Below are 18,860 nucleotides of genomic sequence, written 5' to 3' on the forward strand. Positions count from 1 at the left end.
CTAAGTTTGGGTACAGGAGAAGCCCCATGGCAAAATATGATGTGAAACTTTGGATTTTGGTGCTTCGAAATTCTTGGAACATAGGAAGGAAGAGTAGGCCTTTCTTTCCCTGGAACTTGTTCCTGCAATCTAACGGATTGTAGCGGTTCTGTACCTCAACTCCACTTCTCAGCCTTTTCTCAATGACCCAATATCCTCACCCAAGAAAAACTATTTGTGTCAGTCTTGAAAATTGGAATCTGAACCTTAGGAATAGGAAATTAGCAAAGATTAAAGCCGTTTTGCATGTTTTTAAATATTGCAGCATTACATAAGTAAAAGTTGTTGCTTTCTTCTTTCTTTGCTGCCACCTAAAGCTTTTGGATGGCGTATCCCTGCTTTCAGATTGCTTTTAATATTCCTCCTGTTGTTACAGTGTATTTGCTTCCATGCGAAGTTGAAAGGCATCAGCATCGGAAGTAAGGATCATCTAGGGTCCATGCTCAAAGAGGATGGGGACCACTTCACTCCTAACACATTATTCCAGAGACTGTGCCAAAAACATAGTTGAGTGCACCCCACCATCCACCCTCCTCCACACGCCTCCCCTTAGACATGCATCTTTAACTACTAGCTTAGAAAAAAATGAATAGAAATGAAACACCATGCCACACATAAAAATAGACACTCCCCTTCTCAAAAAAGCATGGTAGGTATTGCATAATTTTTCTGTTTGTGCATTGTTTAATGTATGGGGTAAAGAAGTATAAGAACATAAAAAATAAGAGCAGATGTAGGTCATACGGCCCCTGGAGCCTGCTCCACCACTCAATAAGATCATGGCTGATCTTCAACAGCAACAACTTGCACTTACATGGCACCTATAATATAGTAAAACCTATCAAGGTGTTTCAGAGGAGCGTGGTCAAAAAATAATAAAACAAAATGGTGGGTTTTAAGGAGTGTCTTAAAGGAGGAAAGAGTGATGGAGAAATGGAGAGGTTTAGGAAGGGAATTCGAGCTTAGGGCCTCAGCAGCCAAAGGCATAACCTCCAAGAGTGGAGCAATTAAAAAACAAGGATACTCAAGAAGCCAGAATTGGAGCTGTGCAGAAATCTTGGAGGGTTGGAGGGCTGGGAGAGATTAGAGACACAGGAATAAGCAAGGTCACGGGGAGATTTGAAAACAAGGGCGAGAATTTTAAAATCGAAGCTTTACTCAACCCAGAGCCAATGTAGGTCAGTAAGCACAGGGGTAAAGGTGAATGGGACTTAGTGCGAGTTAGGACACAGTCAGCAGTGGTCAGATGATCTCAGCTTTACGGAAGTGTTATGATCCCCAGCTGAGGTTATCCCTGGACAAGCCTGATCCTAGGTGGGACCCAGCTTGATAGATCCTAACTTTTATTTTTTTGTTTGAATATGTGGAAAGTAGCTACTGAACAGAGTCACCAGAGGCAATTAATGAACTTTTAACAAAAGCATAAAAAATTTATTAAACAAGATGAACTACATTACAATACTCCTTCACCCACAAATATACATTTTCAGACATATTCAGATTTATAAGGACTACATAAGTTACAAAAGCTATCTTATACTCTAATGTCACAGTGAGTACACAGTCCATGTACCAATAGGGACCCTGTGGTCAGACACAACACACTCTGAAACCAAGTGAACGATGCAACCTCAACCAAATGCTATGGATCTCTCCTCAACACCCCCTAGACGTCTGTCACACTGTGAACTAACCGATCTCACTGTACTCCGTCTTTCACATGAGGGTTTCCAATCTCCAGTCTCCAAGACCTCACCTTGGAACCTTCTCCCAAATCGACACTTTCTCTCAGACGCTTTCTGCAAGGGTTCACCTCCAGAGTTTTGAGCTCTCCTTCTGATGTTCCTCTTCCCTGGGTTGCCACATGCATCCAAGCTGTCTTCCTCTCTCGCTCTCTCACTGACTCAGCCAACAACAGTACCACTACTTCACATGTCCATAGCTAAGAGTTACAGACCTTCAGTTGTCTCTTTGGACCTACTTGCCTTTTGCAAGCTGTTCTCACTTTAAATCCATATACTGCAGCTTTTGTCCCTTTAAATCTGAAGCTTGGAGCCTTTCTCTCTGCCCTTCACTCTTAACTTCACTTAATAGGACCTTTTCCAGGTTCCTGTCCTTCCTTTGACTAGAAGGTCTTCCTCCTGTTTCCATCTCCTCTGGATTCTTGGTGTTGTTCTTTAGCCTGGAACTGGCTATCTGTCCCCTTTGCTCCAGCCTCTCTTTGGCAGCTATTTTCAACCAACTTTAGCTTAGAGCTGGCTATCTGCCCCTTCTAGGCTGCTCCCTGGGAGCTATCTTCAAAACCAGCTGAACTCCAACAGCTTCCAAAACAAACTGTTCTTTATAGCTTTTCTGTATGTGTCTATGGAAGGGACCTGCCCATCTGGGTCCCTGTTGCTAGGCAACAGCCTAATTCTTCCAACTGTGTTTGTTTACCTTAGCTGTGACAGTTGTGAAAACCTCATCAGATATGCAGGCACCTTTTTAAAGTGAAACCAAAACTTCATTTGACTTTTCTTGGCACACAGATACAGAAATACAAATCAATCTTAAACTTTAAAACTAAAGCTCATTCCTAATCCCTACAAATACCAGTATAACAACTTATACCGCCTCTATTTCCTAACAGAGGGTAGAAAGTGAGGCCAACCAGACATCATTGGAATCATTGTGTCTAGAGGTAACAGAGGGTAAGCTGAAGCAGGGCAGAGTTGGATAATGCTACAATGAGGTGGAAATAGGAGAAACTAGTGATGGTGCCGATATGTGGTCGCAAGTTCACTTTGGGGTCAAATATGACACCAATGTTGTGAACAGTCTGGCTCAGCCTCAGACAGTTTCCAGGAAGACGGATGGGATCAGTGGCTAGGCAGTGGTGTTTGTGATGGGGACCAAAGACAATGGGTGGAATTTTATGGCCTGTCACAGCGGGGGGCAGGTCTATAAAATGCGGCGAGCCATTCAAAAGTCTATTGACTTCAGCGGGACTGTAAAATCCCAAAGGTGCAAAATTCTGCCCACTGGCTTAGGTCTTCCCAATATTTAGTTGGAGGAAAATTCTGCACATCCAATACTGGATATCAAACAAGCATTTTGACAATTTATAATGGAGTGGCCAAGAGAGATGGTGGTCAGGTATGGAGAGAGATGGTGGTACTATGTGGCATCAGTGTACATGTGGAAACTGATACTGTGTTTTTGAATAATGCTCCCAAGGATTGTTGAGAAATAGAAGGGTTCTGTGTGGGTGTGTGGCCGCAGAGCAGCCTGCAAGGTATCAGGCCTTGTTCCATGCTAACTAACGTACATATGCAGATGCGCAAATGTTTAAACAAACCGTGCACTGAAAAAGAACTGGCTGTGCACAACAACTGAATTTTAAAAGGAACATTGGTCCAAGGATAGATCCTTCTACCTCAACTTCTCTTTCCCATCTTATTTCCGTATCCCTTGTTCCCCCTAGTACCCCATGTGTGTAGAAGGACAGTTTGGGATGAAGGCACCAGTTAAAGTGTAAGGCTTTCTTTGAAACAATTTAAGGTGAGGTAGATCAGTTGCATGGCCACCAGGAAGGAGGATTCTCGCCTGTGGTAGAGAAAGAGTTGTTAACAGAAATTTTCTCCTTGCAAACTAGGAAGCTGTGTGTGGGTTTTTGCCTTGTCCGCCTGCAAATAGAATTATGGGAAGGATTTTCCAGTTGGCGAGGGGGGGGGCGGAGCCCGTAAAATGATGCGCTCCCAAACTCCCAAAGTCACCGCGCCCCATTTAAATTATCAGGTAAGTGGGGGCTCAGCAAAATCAGCTGTGCGCCCGCCGACCTGTCAATGGCCAATTGAGGCCATTGACAGAGTCATTAAACTAATTAATGGACCTGCCTGTCCAGCCTTGAGGTTGGCGGGCAGACCAGGAGCCCTGCTGGGCATTGGAAAATGCATGAAACCTCATCCATGAGCGGGATGAGGTTTCTTGTAGGCTTTTGAAAAATTAATTAAAGTTTTTTAAAAAGTTATGGACATGTCCCAATTTATGTGCCAGTGTCACAAGAGGGGAAATGTCAGGGAATTTTTTTTTTCTATTTTTAATATTTTTGACAGTAGAGCCGATCTCCCTGAGGCAGCACTTAGCCTTAAGGAAATGGGTGAACTCTTTCATGCCCATGCGCGAAACAGCACAAACTTGGCTGTGCAATTCCACCCCCCGCACCCCCCCGGCCGCCTGCACTTCAACATCCCCTCCCCAACTGGGGGGGGGGGGGGGGAAAGTCCTGCCCTTTAAAATCTTACAGTACATCAGAGAGGCCATTTAGCCCAAGATGCTTCTGCTGACTCTTTGAATATGCTATTCAATTAGACCCCCGACCTGCACTGTGTAACACTACAGGAATCAATGTGCAGAACCATCTTACATTTATTTATATTGCTGAGCCTGCTTTCAGTGCAGTTAGATAAAGCATCAGAAGAATCAATCAGACGGGAGGAGGATAAACAATGGGTTTCGGACTGTAAGAGGGTAGACAGTTGTGTTTACCAAGGATCAGTGCTAGGGACACTACTTTTTGGATATTGGAATACAGAATAAAATTTCAAAATTTGCTGATGATACCAAACTTGAAGGTGCAGCAGATAATGAGGATGATATCAATTGACTGTAACAGGACATAGATATGCTAGCAGATAATAGACGGGCCTGGGAGTCATGTGAATAGATCTTTGAAGGTGTCAGGATACACTGAGGAAGCAATTAGAAAAGCAAATGTATTTAGGGGCTTCATAAATGCAGGTATGAGTACAAAAATGGGAAAGTTATGCTAAGTCTTTATAAAGTTTCTGGTTATGTCACAACGAGAGTATTGCATCCAGTTCCAGTCACTGCACTTTAGGAAGGAAGTGCAAGCTCTTGAGAGGGTGCAGAGGTGATTTGCCAGAATGGTTCGAGAGATGAGGGATTGTAGCTACAAGGTTAGATTGGAGAAACTGGGGCTGTTCTCCTTGCAGCAGAACAGACTGAGGGGAGAGTTGACTGATGTGTACAAGATTGTGACAGGTTTAGAATAGATAGGAAAATAAAAGCTGTTCCTGTTAGCTGATGGTACAAGGACTCGGGAACACAGATTAAGGTTTTGGGAAAGAGGTGCAGGGGGAATGTGAGGAAGAAAGCTTTTATGCCATGAGTGGTGGTGGCCTGGAACTCGCAAGGAGGGTAGTGGAAGCAGAAACAATCAATGATTTCAAAGGGAAATTGGATGGACACTTGAGGGAAAGGCCACTTGTGGTTAGGCCACAACTGGAATACTGCTTGCAGTTCTGGTCACCACATTACAGGAAGGATCCTGGAGAGGATGCAGAGGAGATTTACCAGGATGCTGCCTGGGCTGGAGGGTCTGAGCTATGAGGAGAGATTGGATAGGGTGGGGTTGTTTTTCTTGGAGCAGCAAAGGTTGAGAGGGGACCTGATAGAGGTGCATAAGATTATGAGGGGCAAAGATAGGGTGGATAGGAAGGCACTTTTTCCATTAGTAGAGGGATCAATAACCAGTGGAGATGGATTTAAGGTAAGAAGTGGAAGGCTAAGAGGGGAGTTGAGGAGAATTGTTTTCACCCAGAGGGTGGTGGGAGTCTGGAATTCACTGCCCCTAAATACATTTGCTTGAGTCAGAAACTCACATAACATTTAAGAAGTATTTAGACATTCACTTGTGTTGCCATTGCTTCCAGGGCTATAGGTCAAGTGCTAGAAAATGGGATTAGTATTGTAAAATCTTTGTTGACCGGCATGGACTCAATGGGCCGAATGGCCTCCTTCTGTGCTGTAAACGTCTATGAATCTATGAAATAAACTTGCAGGGCTACAGAATAGAGTAGGGAAATATAACTTACTGGATTGCTCTATAGAAAGTTGGCATGGACCCAGTGGGTTGAAAAACTTCTTTCTGTGCTGTTATCCCCATATCAGCACATACAGACTAGGGGATCCCTGCAATCAACTGAGAGGTTTTAACTACAAAGCTTGATCAGAGAAGCTGGTGTTGTTCTCCTTGGAGCAAAGGAGATTGAGGGGTGATCTGACAGAAGTCTACAAGATTACAACAGGTTTCAACAAGGTAGATAAAGAAAGCTTTCCTAATAGCTGATTGTACAAGGACTAGAAGACACAAGAAATGGGAGGAAGAATTTTTTTATGCAGCAATAGCAATGACCTAGAACTGGCTGCCTATAAGGGTGGTGGAAGAGGAGAAAATGAATGTTCTCAGAAGGAAATTGAAAGGCAACTTGAAGGAAATTAACTTGCAGGACTTACAGGGATAGAGCTCTACAGAGAGCCAGCATGGACACAATGAGCTGAATGGCCTCCTTCCGGTCCATAATGACTCTGTAACAATACAAGAAAGTTGCAGCCAATGCTATTCAGGCACAGAATGAGAGTAGAGGACTAGCCCTCATTTTCAGGCACTAAATGCAGGACAATCTTTTTGATAAACTAGTTCTTGAGATTTTTGATGTCGCTAGCAAGGCTGACATTTATCGTGATCCCTGAAAAGGTAGTGGTGGGTTTTCTTGAATGGTTGCAGTCCATGTGGTGAAAGTGCTCTCACAACATCATTAGGTGCTGCGGCGGGTGAGGCTGGGAAGATGGAGTTGGGTAAGGGTTTACAGGACTTTCAACAAGCACTGGATGATATTTCCTTGGAGTGGATGATATTGCGTTGCATTTGCATCCCTTGTCTTTCCTGGGGGCTGTGGTCATGGGCACAGGAGTTACAGCCAATAGAGGCTTGGTGACCAAGGATATTGATGGCTGGGTGCTCGGCAATAGTGATGCCATTGAATGTTAAAGGGGAATGGTCAGTTTCTTTCTTGAGGAACTTTCAATTTCCTTCTGAGAACACTCACCGTCTCCTATTCCACCGCCCTTATAGGCAGCCAGTTCTAGGTCATTGCTATTGCTGCATAAAAAAATTCTTCCTCCCATCTCATGTGTCTTCTAGTCCTTGTACAATCAGCTATTGGGAAAGCTTTCTTTATCTGCCTTGTCGAAATCTTCTGGAGGAGGTGGTCATTGCCCGAAAATAATGCAAATGCTACTTAGCTGGGATGTTCAAGACATTGGTGGATGAGATCATAAACTATTTTGCTATCTGATGTTTTGCAAATAAAATTCAACATTTATGTGATCACCAGTGGATAGCCCCATTTCTGATAAAGCAGTTGATGGTGGCTAGGCTAGAGTGATATCCTGAAAACTCCTGCAACATTGCCTGGGGCTGGGTTAACAATCTTCCTTTGTGCCAGATATGACTAAGGACACGGGGGGACCTTTTCCTTGGGTCCCCATTGACTTCAATTTTACTAGGAGTCCATGCTTTTATTAGTCTTTAGGATGTGAGAGTCTCTGGCAGGCTGGCAGCATTTATTGCCATCCCTAATTGCCCTTGAAAAGGTACTGGTGAACTGCTTTCTTGAACTACTATGGACCATTTGGTCGAGGTGCACCCACAGAGGGAGTTCCAGAATTTTGACCCAGCAACAATGAAGGAACGATGATATGGGTCCAAGTCAGGATGGTGTGTGGCTTGGAGGAGTGTCCTTCTGGTGGTAGAGGTCAGGGGTTTGAAAGGCATTGCCAGGTTGCTGCAGTGCATCTTGTAGATGGCACACACTGTCACTATGAATCAGAGGTGCAGGGAGCGAATGTTTAAGGTGGTTGATGGAGTGCCAATCAAGCGGGCAGCTTCGTCTTGGATGGTGTTCCCTTTTTGAGTATTGCTGGAGCTGCACTTATACAGGCCAGTGTAGTACATTCTATCACACTCATGACTTGTGTCTTGTAGATGGTGGACATTGATGGCGTTAAATGCTGCCTTGATGTCGAGAGCAGTTTCCTCTGCTCTGGAATTCTGTTCTTCTGCCTGCGCTTGAACCAAGTCTCTAATGAAGTCTGAGCTAAGTGATCCTGATGGAGTGCAAGCTTTGCATTGGTGAGCAGGTGCGGGTGAGTGCTGCTTGGTGACATTGCTAACCACTACTTCCATCACAACACTGACGTGGGAGTAGGCTGACAAGCAGTAAAATTGGCAGGGTTTGGGTTTGACCTGCTTTTTGTGGACTGGACATATCTGGGCAATTTTCCATATTGTTGGGTATATGCCAATGTTGTAGCTGCACTGGAATATGTTGCATGTGCCAGCAGTCCAACAGCCAGCATGCTCTCAGGCTAAGCCTTTCTGGTCCAGTAAACTAAATCATTTCTTTGACATGGATAGAATTGGCTGAAGAGTAGGCATCTGTTATAGGGGGAGGAAATAGAGGGGGGCCTACAGAAGAGGCCAAGAAGATTCATCCACTTAGTATTGAATCAACTACTAGTTGTCACTGTACTCAAGCAGCTTTCAGGGGCATGACTAGTCAGAGTGCAAAAACCTAAAGGCAAAACTCGAAGATATATTTCTCTCAATTGCTTCAAATTAAAAAATAAATATTGATCTAGCCCTGGATTATAATTATGCTTCCCTCTTAATTCCTCCGATGCAATATACTACATCCTAGCCCAGGGGCCACCTACTCCAAAGCCCCTGTCCTATGCCACCAATACAGAAACTGCAAACTAACCTGGAGTCCTTCACTCATCACTTACTATTGCCATCCAGGGAAAAGTTCCTGACCACTGTTCCTGATGACTTGGCAGGAAATTAGGAAAATACTATACCATGTGGGGAATCAGGTGTCAATTTGTTCCTGACACTGAACTTGTACATTAATGCACTAGGCTATCAGGCAACCAAGTTAAAGTTGAAACATTTTGCCCATCTTAAGACAATTTATTGAGTTTTTGAATTGAAGGGGAGAATTCTCCCGCGATCGGCTGAGTGTCGCAATTTTACGTGGGCGGGCCAATTAAGGCCCGCCCAGCATGATGCACGCCTGGAAATGCTGAGTACTCCCTGTGTGGGCAGTGGGGGGGCGGTTTGCCTGAGTCAGGGCCTGCGCACGAAAGAGAGCAGAAATCTTCCTGAGGCATACAGCTGTCTCAGAGAGATTAGTTCAAGTTCAAAAAAACTTAATAAAGGAAAAAAAAAATTTCATGTGAAACTGTCTCATGAGCTGGGACATGTCTATTCATTTTATTAAAATTTTTTACAAGACTTTAAAAACCTTCATGAAATCTCATCCCGCCCGTGGATGAGGTTTCATGATAAGTGCGAAGGCCGCCTGGGCTCTTCGCCTGCCCGACAACCTTAAGGTTGGACAGGCAGCTCCATTAATTGTTTCAATTGATAGTTAACTGGCCTTAAAATGCCTTCGACAGTTCGACGGGCGTGCATCCGAGTTGGCTGTGTGCCCGCCGAACTGAAAATCTGAATGACGTGCAGTGATGTCGGGACACACGCCCGACGTCACCGCGTGTCATTTTACGCCTCAGCAAGTGGGCCCCGCCCCCGCTCACCGAGCCAAAGATTCCGCCCAAAGTGTAAAAGGGATAGAAAATATTTCAATATGAAAATTATTTTTAAGAGACCCAATTGTTGCTTTATTTCCTGCTTTCCAATGAAGAACAGCTGATTAAAACGGAACCAACCAGCAGTTTCCACCTCCACACCCCTTTGTCTCTCTATTGATCTGTGGCTCGTGTTCCATCACACACAGCATTCCCCTGACAGCTCATGACCAGCGAGTAACTGTTCTCCCACTTTGTGACCAGCAACCTTTCTTTCTCATCTGCCTGAATGAGTCACCACTGTAAACCCACCGATTGAGAAAATGTCAACAATCATCAACTACAGAGTATGTACCGTAATGATTTTGCTTGATGCACACAAGAAAATGCTACAGATCCCGGTCAGTACTTTTGTATTAAATCTTTACTTGGATGCATTCCAGTTGCCCATTCCTCTGAACTCTAATCTGCCTTGCAAATTGTGAATTGAATGCACAAGCGAACAGCAGATAATAATCAGGTACATCCACAGATCAGACATCACCTTCCTATCGGCAAGAATGCTAAGTGTGATGCTGTATGTTTACCCATTGCCACTGCTCTCATTGCAAAGGTTTTACTTTAACCTCTTCCCAGCTCTAAATGCATTGCATTACATTCCGTCAGGGCACCCAAGACAGATAAACTACAGCAAGGAACCCAATTCTGCCCCCACTCTTCCCCACCACCTCCTCCATTCAGATTTTGCTCAGGTCACAGGCTGCTGTGGAAAAATCTCATTACCAAACCATACAATCCTCCTGCCAAAGGCTCAAGATTCTGTGCATTTAAAATTTAAGAGGGACATATTAGAAAAGGAATTATTCACTTTGGAATATAAATGCAGGAGCTGTCTCCTTGCTGTTTCCAATAGCACTAAATGTCATCCCCACGGCAAAAAAAAGCTGATCATTGTTCAAAGCCAAGGTATGAAAGAGGAAAGACAGTTCTGGTTTGACAGTTGTCAGGATGCAAGTGCCATTGTGAATTCCTTGACTTCCTCGACTGATCCAAAGGTAATAAAATCTGAAAGCAAAAAGTTATTGAGCATCAAAGGAACTACAGCTTGGGATCATCTGCCAATAAAGTGCATCTGTGGTGCTATCGAGGGCAAACATCAACTTAGAATTCAATCTAATCTGTCCAAATATCACAACTGACTGAATAGTAGGTGGAAAGGCCTCTGCTCCAAGTCTTCATAGGAACAAGTTATTCCAGAAGCATTTGATGTGCAAATGTATACCACGACGCACATGCTTTTCATTAATATCATTTGTTCATTATTATTATTTGTTTATGCTATGTGAGTGGCACTGGCAAGGTGGCATTTGTTGCCCAACCTTAATTGCTCTGGGAAAGCATTTGTGAGTGTTCTCCTCAAGTCGCTGTTCTTATCCTGACGGGCCTCCCAGGGTGATGTCTAGCCTCAGTTTCCTTTTAAGCTTTGACGTACATTTAGAATTTTACTGTATGATTTCACTGGCCATGTAGGTTCCACAGCATCTACCAGAGTCCAGCTGGCAGTATCCGACAGAGCCCATAGAATTGCCAGGTTAGTATTGAATACCGTGATTCTTTTCCAAGCATGAATTTCAGCTTGTTTTTATTACTGTAACAATCACATACAGGGTCAAACATAACTCCCCAATCACATGCCCATCCAGGACATAACAATTTCACGAACCTCATGTAAGGTTGGGGGGGGTCATCATTGCAAAGATTCTATCCTACAAAATCCTCGCTGTTCCTACTCATTACATTCCGAAAAACAGGAGGCTTATGCGGGGTGGAGGCAGCGCAAGAAGAGCTAGGCAGTTGCAATCTGCTAAGGGTCTAAGTTATGGGAAAAGAACTGGAGATATTTGTTATTTTCACACCATAAAGGAGGTTCTGCGAGTTGATCATATAGAGGTTTTGTTAAAGAAAATTAAACTATGGGCAGGATTTTCCCCTCATTGGGCGGGCGAGGCGGACGGGCCCGGGAATGGCCACAAGACTGACCGCCACCCACAACTGGGCTCTGACCGTGATTTCACGCTGGCTCGCCAATTAGCGGCCAGCCAGTGTGAAACACGCACTAAGAGCACCAGCGCTGCTGGGGTGGGGGGCAGGAGGAGCACGAGCGCTGAAGTGTGCAGGGGTGGGGGGGGGGGGAGGCGGGGAATGTGCACTGAAAGCACCCTGAAGGCACGGAGCTGCCTCAGTGAGCTGAGGGATTTTACATACAAAAATAAAGATTTTACAAATGATATAAACATGTCCCCATATGTGACTCAGTCACATGAAGAGGGGCATGTGAAAAAGGATGTTAAAATTTTTTTACTGTATTTTTAGTAACTGTTGGAAACCTCATCCCACCTGTGGATAAGATTTCGTGAAAAATGCAAAGGCCACCTGGCCTATTTGCCTGCCCGCCAACCGAACAGTTGTGCGGGCAATGAAAAATGCAACTTAACTAACTGCTTAAGGGCCTTAATAGGCCTCTTGATTGTCAGCGGACACGTTCTGCCTCTCACGTGTGCCCGCAGACTGAAAGATAGCGAGAGTAGGCAATGACGTCGGGGTACGCGGCCGATGTCATCGCGCACTATTTCACTCCTGTCCGGGTGGGGCGGACGAAAAATACTGCCCCATGAGCGTTACTTTAAATTCGATTGTGGGAATTTAACAAGGGGTCATGGGGTAACAAATTGGCCACACCGATTAAAGGAACGTTGGGACTGCTATCAGGAAATCCTTCACAGGGTGATCAACAGGCGGAATAAACTGTTGATGAAGTAGTGGAGGCAAAAAGCCTGGAATTGTCTAATGAACAATTGGATGCTAAAGAAATCTAGAGTGCCTTCTGAATAGATCAACTCAAATGGGAAAAATGACTTTCCTCATCCACAATTATCTTGTGAACCCAAATAGGGATGTGATTTCTAGTGTTATACATAAGAATCTAAAGTGATTAAAGCTCTTTCAGATGATATTTACATTCTTTATATGTAAGAAGCAGGGACATTTTGTTGGCTGCATAACTAGTTCAGGAATTGTAACAAAATGACAGTAGTTGACATGAAGTCCTCCAGGTACTACCCGCAGCAACACTAAAATTATCTAAAGGTTTCCTCTGCTCAGTGCTTCCACTGAAGTGAATTGTCTAGCCTACACTATCTGCTCAAGTCATTGCAGTAATGTCTGAGACCCTGATCGTCTGACTCAGTGGCAGGGTTGTTACCATTGAGGCAAAGCTGATGCACAAGGTGTGCAAGTGATAAATTGAAAGTGTGCTTTTGCCTTGGTGAATCTTTTTGTATCAGCATAAGCAAGAGGTGAGGCCTCAGCCAGATTCAGGTGAGCTTGTAAAGATGGTCAGCAGACAAATAACTTACAGAAATGAATTGTTGGTTGACCAGTTGGATCTAAACACTATGAGTAATTATGCTATTCTATGCAGAAGCTCAGAGAACCCAAAGCAGCAGCAAGTAGAGAAAGGGTTAAGTCACCAAACCTGACCTAAGCAACTAGAGCTTGGAGAAATGATTGGTGCAGTCCGCCTAGTGAGAATTTCACAGAATAAAGCTGTAACCATCCAGCAAAACTGGCAATTCTTTTTACTAGGAACTAGCAGAGGGAGTTGTGGCTAAACTGCCAGCCAACCAAATCATGGGATATAATGCATATTTGAGCAGAAACAAAGCTTGTTTGCTTTATAATTTCATGGTAGTTAACATGTTACTTAGGTCTAAAGTGAGCCGAGAGTTGGTTATAGAACAGAGCATCTTTGAGTGCAATGACTGAAACCCAATGGTTTGTAATGAAGATCTGATATAATTTAGCGAATCATGACTTGTTTTCCAAGTACAAACCAAAAGAACATTTACCAATGGATATTAGAGATTTGAACTGAATAAATGAAACAATTCTGGACATTTTTAGAAGCAACAGTGAAGAATGATGACCATTTGGTGGAGCAAGAGCCTAATAGCCTGCTGCCATAAATTAAATCAGGAGGTAACAAGTCCCAGAGATAGCACCTTTGTTGCACATAAATATGATTAAGTAAGTTATAAGTACCTTTATATAAATAGTTTGGAACCTATGATAAAAATGTAATCGGCTGCGTTCAGAAATGTGAACAGACAACTTACTTTGCTCCAGAGGCATGGGGAGCCATGGATGCTTGAGTGCTGTAAATTACCACTGGATTCAGTGTCTCAACTTCTGGACAAAATTTCACAGAGAATGTTGTTTCACAAAGGTGACAGTGGCATCACAAAGCCAGTGCACAAGGATAGAATATTATCATCAGGAAGCCAGTACACAATGATAGATATTATCCAGAAGGCAGTACAAAGAGACATATTACATTTCCACATTTGAAAAAGGCTAATACAGTTTCTTACAACTCCAACTATTCTGACTGTCTCATCCACGGCAGCAAATGCATACTGCATGTAGACAATCTATCGGTGATAGCACAAATAATAAGATCCTCCAATTACTGATATTACGATTCTCATTTGGTTTTTCCAGTAAACGTTTATAAATTCCAACAAATACCTTTCTTTGGCACAGGCCAAAATTATTAATAGAACTCGCAAGAGCACTGCCAGCTGTTGAAAACAGCCGACTTTCATTTTCATTGCAATCACAGGATATGTGAATCAGGCAGTTTCTAGTTAGAACCATAGAACCATAGAAACGTTACAGCACAGAAGGAGGCCATTCAGCCCATCTTGTCCATGCCAGCCCGAGGACACCCAGGTGCCCTTTCTAATTCCACCTTTCTGCACCCGGCCCATAGCCCTGCAGCTTACAGCACTTCAGGTGCAGATCCACGTACTTTTTAAAAGAGTTTGAAGTTTCTGCCTCTACCACCAACTTGGGCAGCGAATTCCAGACACCCAATACCCTCTGCGTAAAAAAATTCTTCCTCATGTCCCCCCATACCTTCTGCCACTTATCTTGAATCTTTGTCCCCTGGTTCTAGAATTCTCCATCAAGGGAAACAAGTTTATCCTGTCCACTCTATATATTCCCCTCATAATTTTGTACACTGAATATTTACCCCATAATATCAACTTCAAAACATCGCATAGGAGCCTGCGGCTAGGTAAACACCTTCTACGGTTTTCTGCTTACTAGGAATAATGCTCATCGTCTTTTGAATCACACATTCTGATTGTATACAGTATCAATCAGAAACCATGGCAGCGGCATGAGGTCCAATTCATTACTGCCATCTTCAGAAAAAAATAAAGCTGAGATGAAAGTCTTTATAGAGAAGAAAAAAATATTAAAGGGTTCAGGGAAAGAACAGGAAAATTGGATTTGCTCCGGTGAAGCAGTTAGTACTAGAGCAGGAATACATACAGACACCTTTTGTACAAAAGCTTTTATGACTCAATGAGAAAAGTTAAGTGAAGCAGATGACACAGTCCTGGCTGTACAATGACTCCAAGACTATTATGCTGCTGATCTTTGTTGATAGCGAGGATTGTTTCAGCTGCATATTTGATGTTCCTCTGGTCTCTTTTTCTGTGTGCAATTCTTAGGACTTTTATAACATTAGTCTGTCCTTACCTCCCGTAAAAGCCATTCAATGCTTTGATTTGAAGCTACTTGGAAATAAATCTTTAGGCTTTTAGAATGTCCATTTGTAACATGGATTTCAAATGCCTTCTGTTAAAGGTGCAGCATTTTCTGATAATATCATGGCAAGTCCATTATCCATTGTTATCTTACTCTAGATAACCCATCCTCTAGCCCACTTGAACGGACTTTCTCCAGCAAAATATTTAGTTCCCGTACCACTAGATTTCAGCTTCAGATAAATGCTGCTCATTCAAATGGCCCTGTCAGTATTTACCAATGAGGTGAACTCCATCTCTAAAATTGACTTTACTTTCCACTAAAGCATCTTCATATCCTTTTTAATTTTTCTCTAAGTGTGATGCATGGAGACAGTCCCTTTCACAATTCCACACCACAATTCTCTTAATATAAAGCCAACCCCTCTACAAGCAATTAAGTCACTGGTCATTTTAATTGACTCTGCAATGTTACACTTCAATTTCCCATCTGTGTCACTGTCCTTGCAACCGTCTTTTATTAAATGTGTGTGTGTGTGTGCGTTCGCACGCATGTGCACACAGTGGGATTCTTTTTGCAATACATCAATGCAAAGTAAAAGCAATATTCATTCCTACCTGCTATGTTCACCACGTCAGCCGTTGACACATTTTGACCATTAACTTTAACTTGGAAGATCACAGCTGGTCCAATCATACTGAAAGATAATTAAAATTGATGAGGGGCTTTAGAGCAGATTCCACGTGTATGCAATGGCAGTTTGATTCTTTATATAGAAATTAACTGGAGGGAACAAAACAACAACATTAATAACTTTTATTTATATAGCATCTTTAACACAGTAAAATATCTCAAGGTGCTTCACAGGAGCGTTAACAAACAAAATTTGACACTGAGGCACATGAGGGGATATTAGGACAGATAACCAAAATCTTGGTCATAGTGGCAGGTTTTAAGGAGTGCCTTAAAGGAGGGAAGACAGCAAGAGGGGCGCAGATGTTTAGGGAGGGATTTCCAGAGCTTAGGGCCTTGACGGCTGAAGGCCAACCGCAAATGGTGGAGTGATTAATATCAGGGACTCTCAAGAGGTCAGAATTGCAAGATTGCAGATATCTCAGAAGGCTGTAGCACTAATGTTGATCAGTGAGCACTGGGATGATAGGCGATTGGTGCAAGTTAGGATACCGGCATTGGAGCTTTCGATGACCCCAGTGTTTATAGAGAGTAGAATATGGCGGAGTCCAGCCAGAAGTACGTTAGAATAGTCAAGTCTGGAGGTAATAAAGGCATGGACGAGGATTTCAGCAGCAGATGAGCTGAAACAAGGATGCAGTCGGGTGACATTATGGAGGTGGAAATAGGCGCTCTTAGTAGTTGCATGCAAAAGTGGTCAAAAATTCATCTTGTGGTCCAATGTGACACCAGGTTGTGAACAAAACAAAAACAGAATTATCTGGAAAAACTCAGCAGGTCTGGCAGCATCGATGCTGCCAGACCTGCTGAGTTTTTCTAGGTAATTCTGTTTTTGTTTTGGATTTCCAGCAGCTGCAGTTTTTTTGTTTTTACCAGGTTGTGAACAGTCTGGTTCAGACTCAGAAAGTTGTCAGGGAGAGGGGTAGAATCAGTGGCTCAGGAAAGGAGCTTGTGGTGGGGATCGAAGTCAATAATGACTTCTGTCTTCCCAATACTTATATATTCTAAGTAACTCAATCAACCGTTTTATATGATTATCATTTTTAATCCTGAACTGCTCACACTTCTTTTGGTGCCAGGAGAGTTACAGGAGAGTACTTCAGTCAGATTTAATTTATTATTCTGCTAAATATTTCCCCACCCACCCCATTTTGCTCCTCTTGTTTCTCCCCAGTCTCTCTGAAGGTTCTCCATATAGTCTTGCACCATGCCCAAAAGACTCCTTTTCCAAAGAAGGTTAATGGTCAAGCTTTCTCCTATTCTCATTGGACATACAGGCAGAAAAAAAAGACGTGTATTTATATAACGCTTCTCATGACCTCAAAACATCTCAAAGTGCTTTACAGCCAATGAAGTGTTTTTGAGGTGTAGTCACTATTGTAAGTAGGAAATACAGCAACTTGCCAATTGGTACACAGGAGTATCCCACAAATACCAAAGTGATAACAATCAGATAATCTGTTTCTCAGATAAAAGCAAAAAACTGCGGATGCTGGAAATCCAAATCAAAAACAAAAATACCTGGAAAAACTCAGCAAGTCTGGCAGCATCTGCGGAGAGGAACACAGTTAACGTTTTGAGTCCGAATGACCTTTCAACAGAACTAACTAGAATCTGTTTCTCAGTGTTGGTTGAGGGATAAATAATGGTTAGGACACAATGAAGAACTCCCCAACCTACTTCAAAATAATGCCAGTGGATCGTTTACATTCACCTGAGAGGGCAGAAGGGATCTTCAGTTTAACCAAAAGACATGCAGAACTCCCTCCCTGCACTGGAATACAGGACTAGATTTTGTGCTAAAGTCACTGGAGTGAGGCTTAAACCCAAAACCTTCTGATTCAGAGGCAAGAGTTTTACCACTTAGTGAGGGAAGGGTTGTGATCAAGCCTGGTCCTATTATTACTGAGCGCCATAGAAGTCACTGGCTAACAAAGAGGATCAGGAAACACAGCTGACTGATGCTCTTGGCTGGGAATAGGCACAAAGCCCTTGAACACGCCATTGAGAATAATTTCTGTCACAGGTTGAAAGCCAAAAGTAACTTGTATACATGGAATACTTTTAATGTCAGCAATGGGAAGGTTCAATTTGATGTCGGGAGATTGAAAACAGCGGGAGAGGAGAGGTGATTGGGAGATTGAAAATAAAAGGAGGGGAAGTTGAAGAGGAGTGGCCAGCCTGTGAGCGGCCCAGTGAAGGAGTGGAGTTTTGAGGCTTTGACTCGAGAGGCTTAGGCGAGCAGAAGCTGAGGACGAGCTTGCTCCCAGTGGGTTAGGGCCGGGTAGTTCCTTTAATTAAATTAGGAGCAGGTAATGGAGGCAGCAGTTGGGGCAGTCGAGTGCTCCGAATGCAGCATGTGGGAAGTCATGGACAGCACAATTGTCCCTGATGACTACACTTACAAAAGATGCATCCAGCCACAGCTCCTGACAAACCGAGTTAGGGAACTGGAGCTGGATGAACTTCGGATCATTCGGGAGGCAGAGGCAATAATAGACAGGAGTTTCAGGGAGACAGTCACCCCTAAGAGTCAGGAGGCTGGCAGCTGGGTGACTGTCAGGAGAGGGAAGGGGAATAGACAGAAAGAGCAGAGCACCCCTGTGGCCGTTCCCATCAACAATAGGTATACCGTTTGGGATACTGTTGGTAGGGACGACCTACCAGGGACAAGTTGTAGTGGTCGCATCTCTGGCCTCGAGACTGGACCCTCAGCTCAGAAAGGAAGGAGGGAAAAGAGGAGAGCAGTAGTGATAGGGGATTTGATAGTAGGGGGAGAGATAAGAGGATCGAGAATCCCGGATGGTCTGTTGCCTCCCTGGTGCCAGGGTCCGCGATATCTTGGGTTGAGTTCTCAGTATTCTCAGGAGGGAGGGTGAGCAGCCAGATGTTGTGGTCCATGTAGGGACCAATGATATGGATAGGAAAGAGGAGGAGGAGGACCTGCAAAGAGAGTTTAGGGAGTTAGGTGCAAAGTTGAAGGACAGGACCTCCAGGGTTGCGATCTCAGGAGTGCTACCTGTGCCACGTGCTAGTGAGGCTAGAAATAGGAAGATAATGCAGTTAAATACGTGGCT

The 18,860-nt window shown here is 43.6% G+C and overlaps 1 protein-coding gene across 1 annotated transcript in view; it reads right to left on the reverse strand.

The window, feature by feature from the left end:
- Positions 1 to 18,860, reverse strand: part of ptprn2 (protein tyrosine phosphatase receptor type N2) — a 749,959-nt gene that overhangs the window by 523,712 nt on the left and 207,387 nt on the right. Inside the window, exon 10 of the mRNA XM_041183926.1 lies at positions 15,708 to 15,787. Within this exon, the coding sequence (XP_041039860.1) occupies positions 15,708 to 15,787 (80 nt within the window). The remainder of the gene's footprint in view (positions 1 to 15,707; positions 15,788 to 18,860) is intronic.

Source organism: Carcharodon carcharias, chromosome 3, assembly GCF_017639515.1.
Source record: "Carcharodon carcharias isolate sCarCar2 chromosome 3, sCarCar2.pri, whole genome shotgun sequence".
In the NCBI taxonomy this organism is placed as follows: Eukaryota; Metazoa; Chordata; class Chondrichthyes; order Lamniformes; family Lamnidae; genus Carcharodon; species Carcharodon carcharias.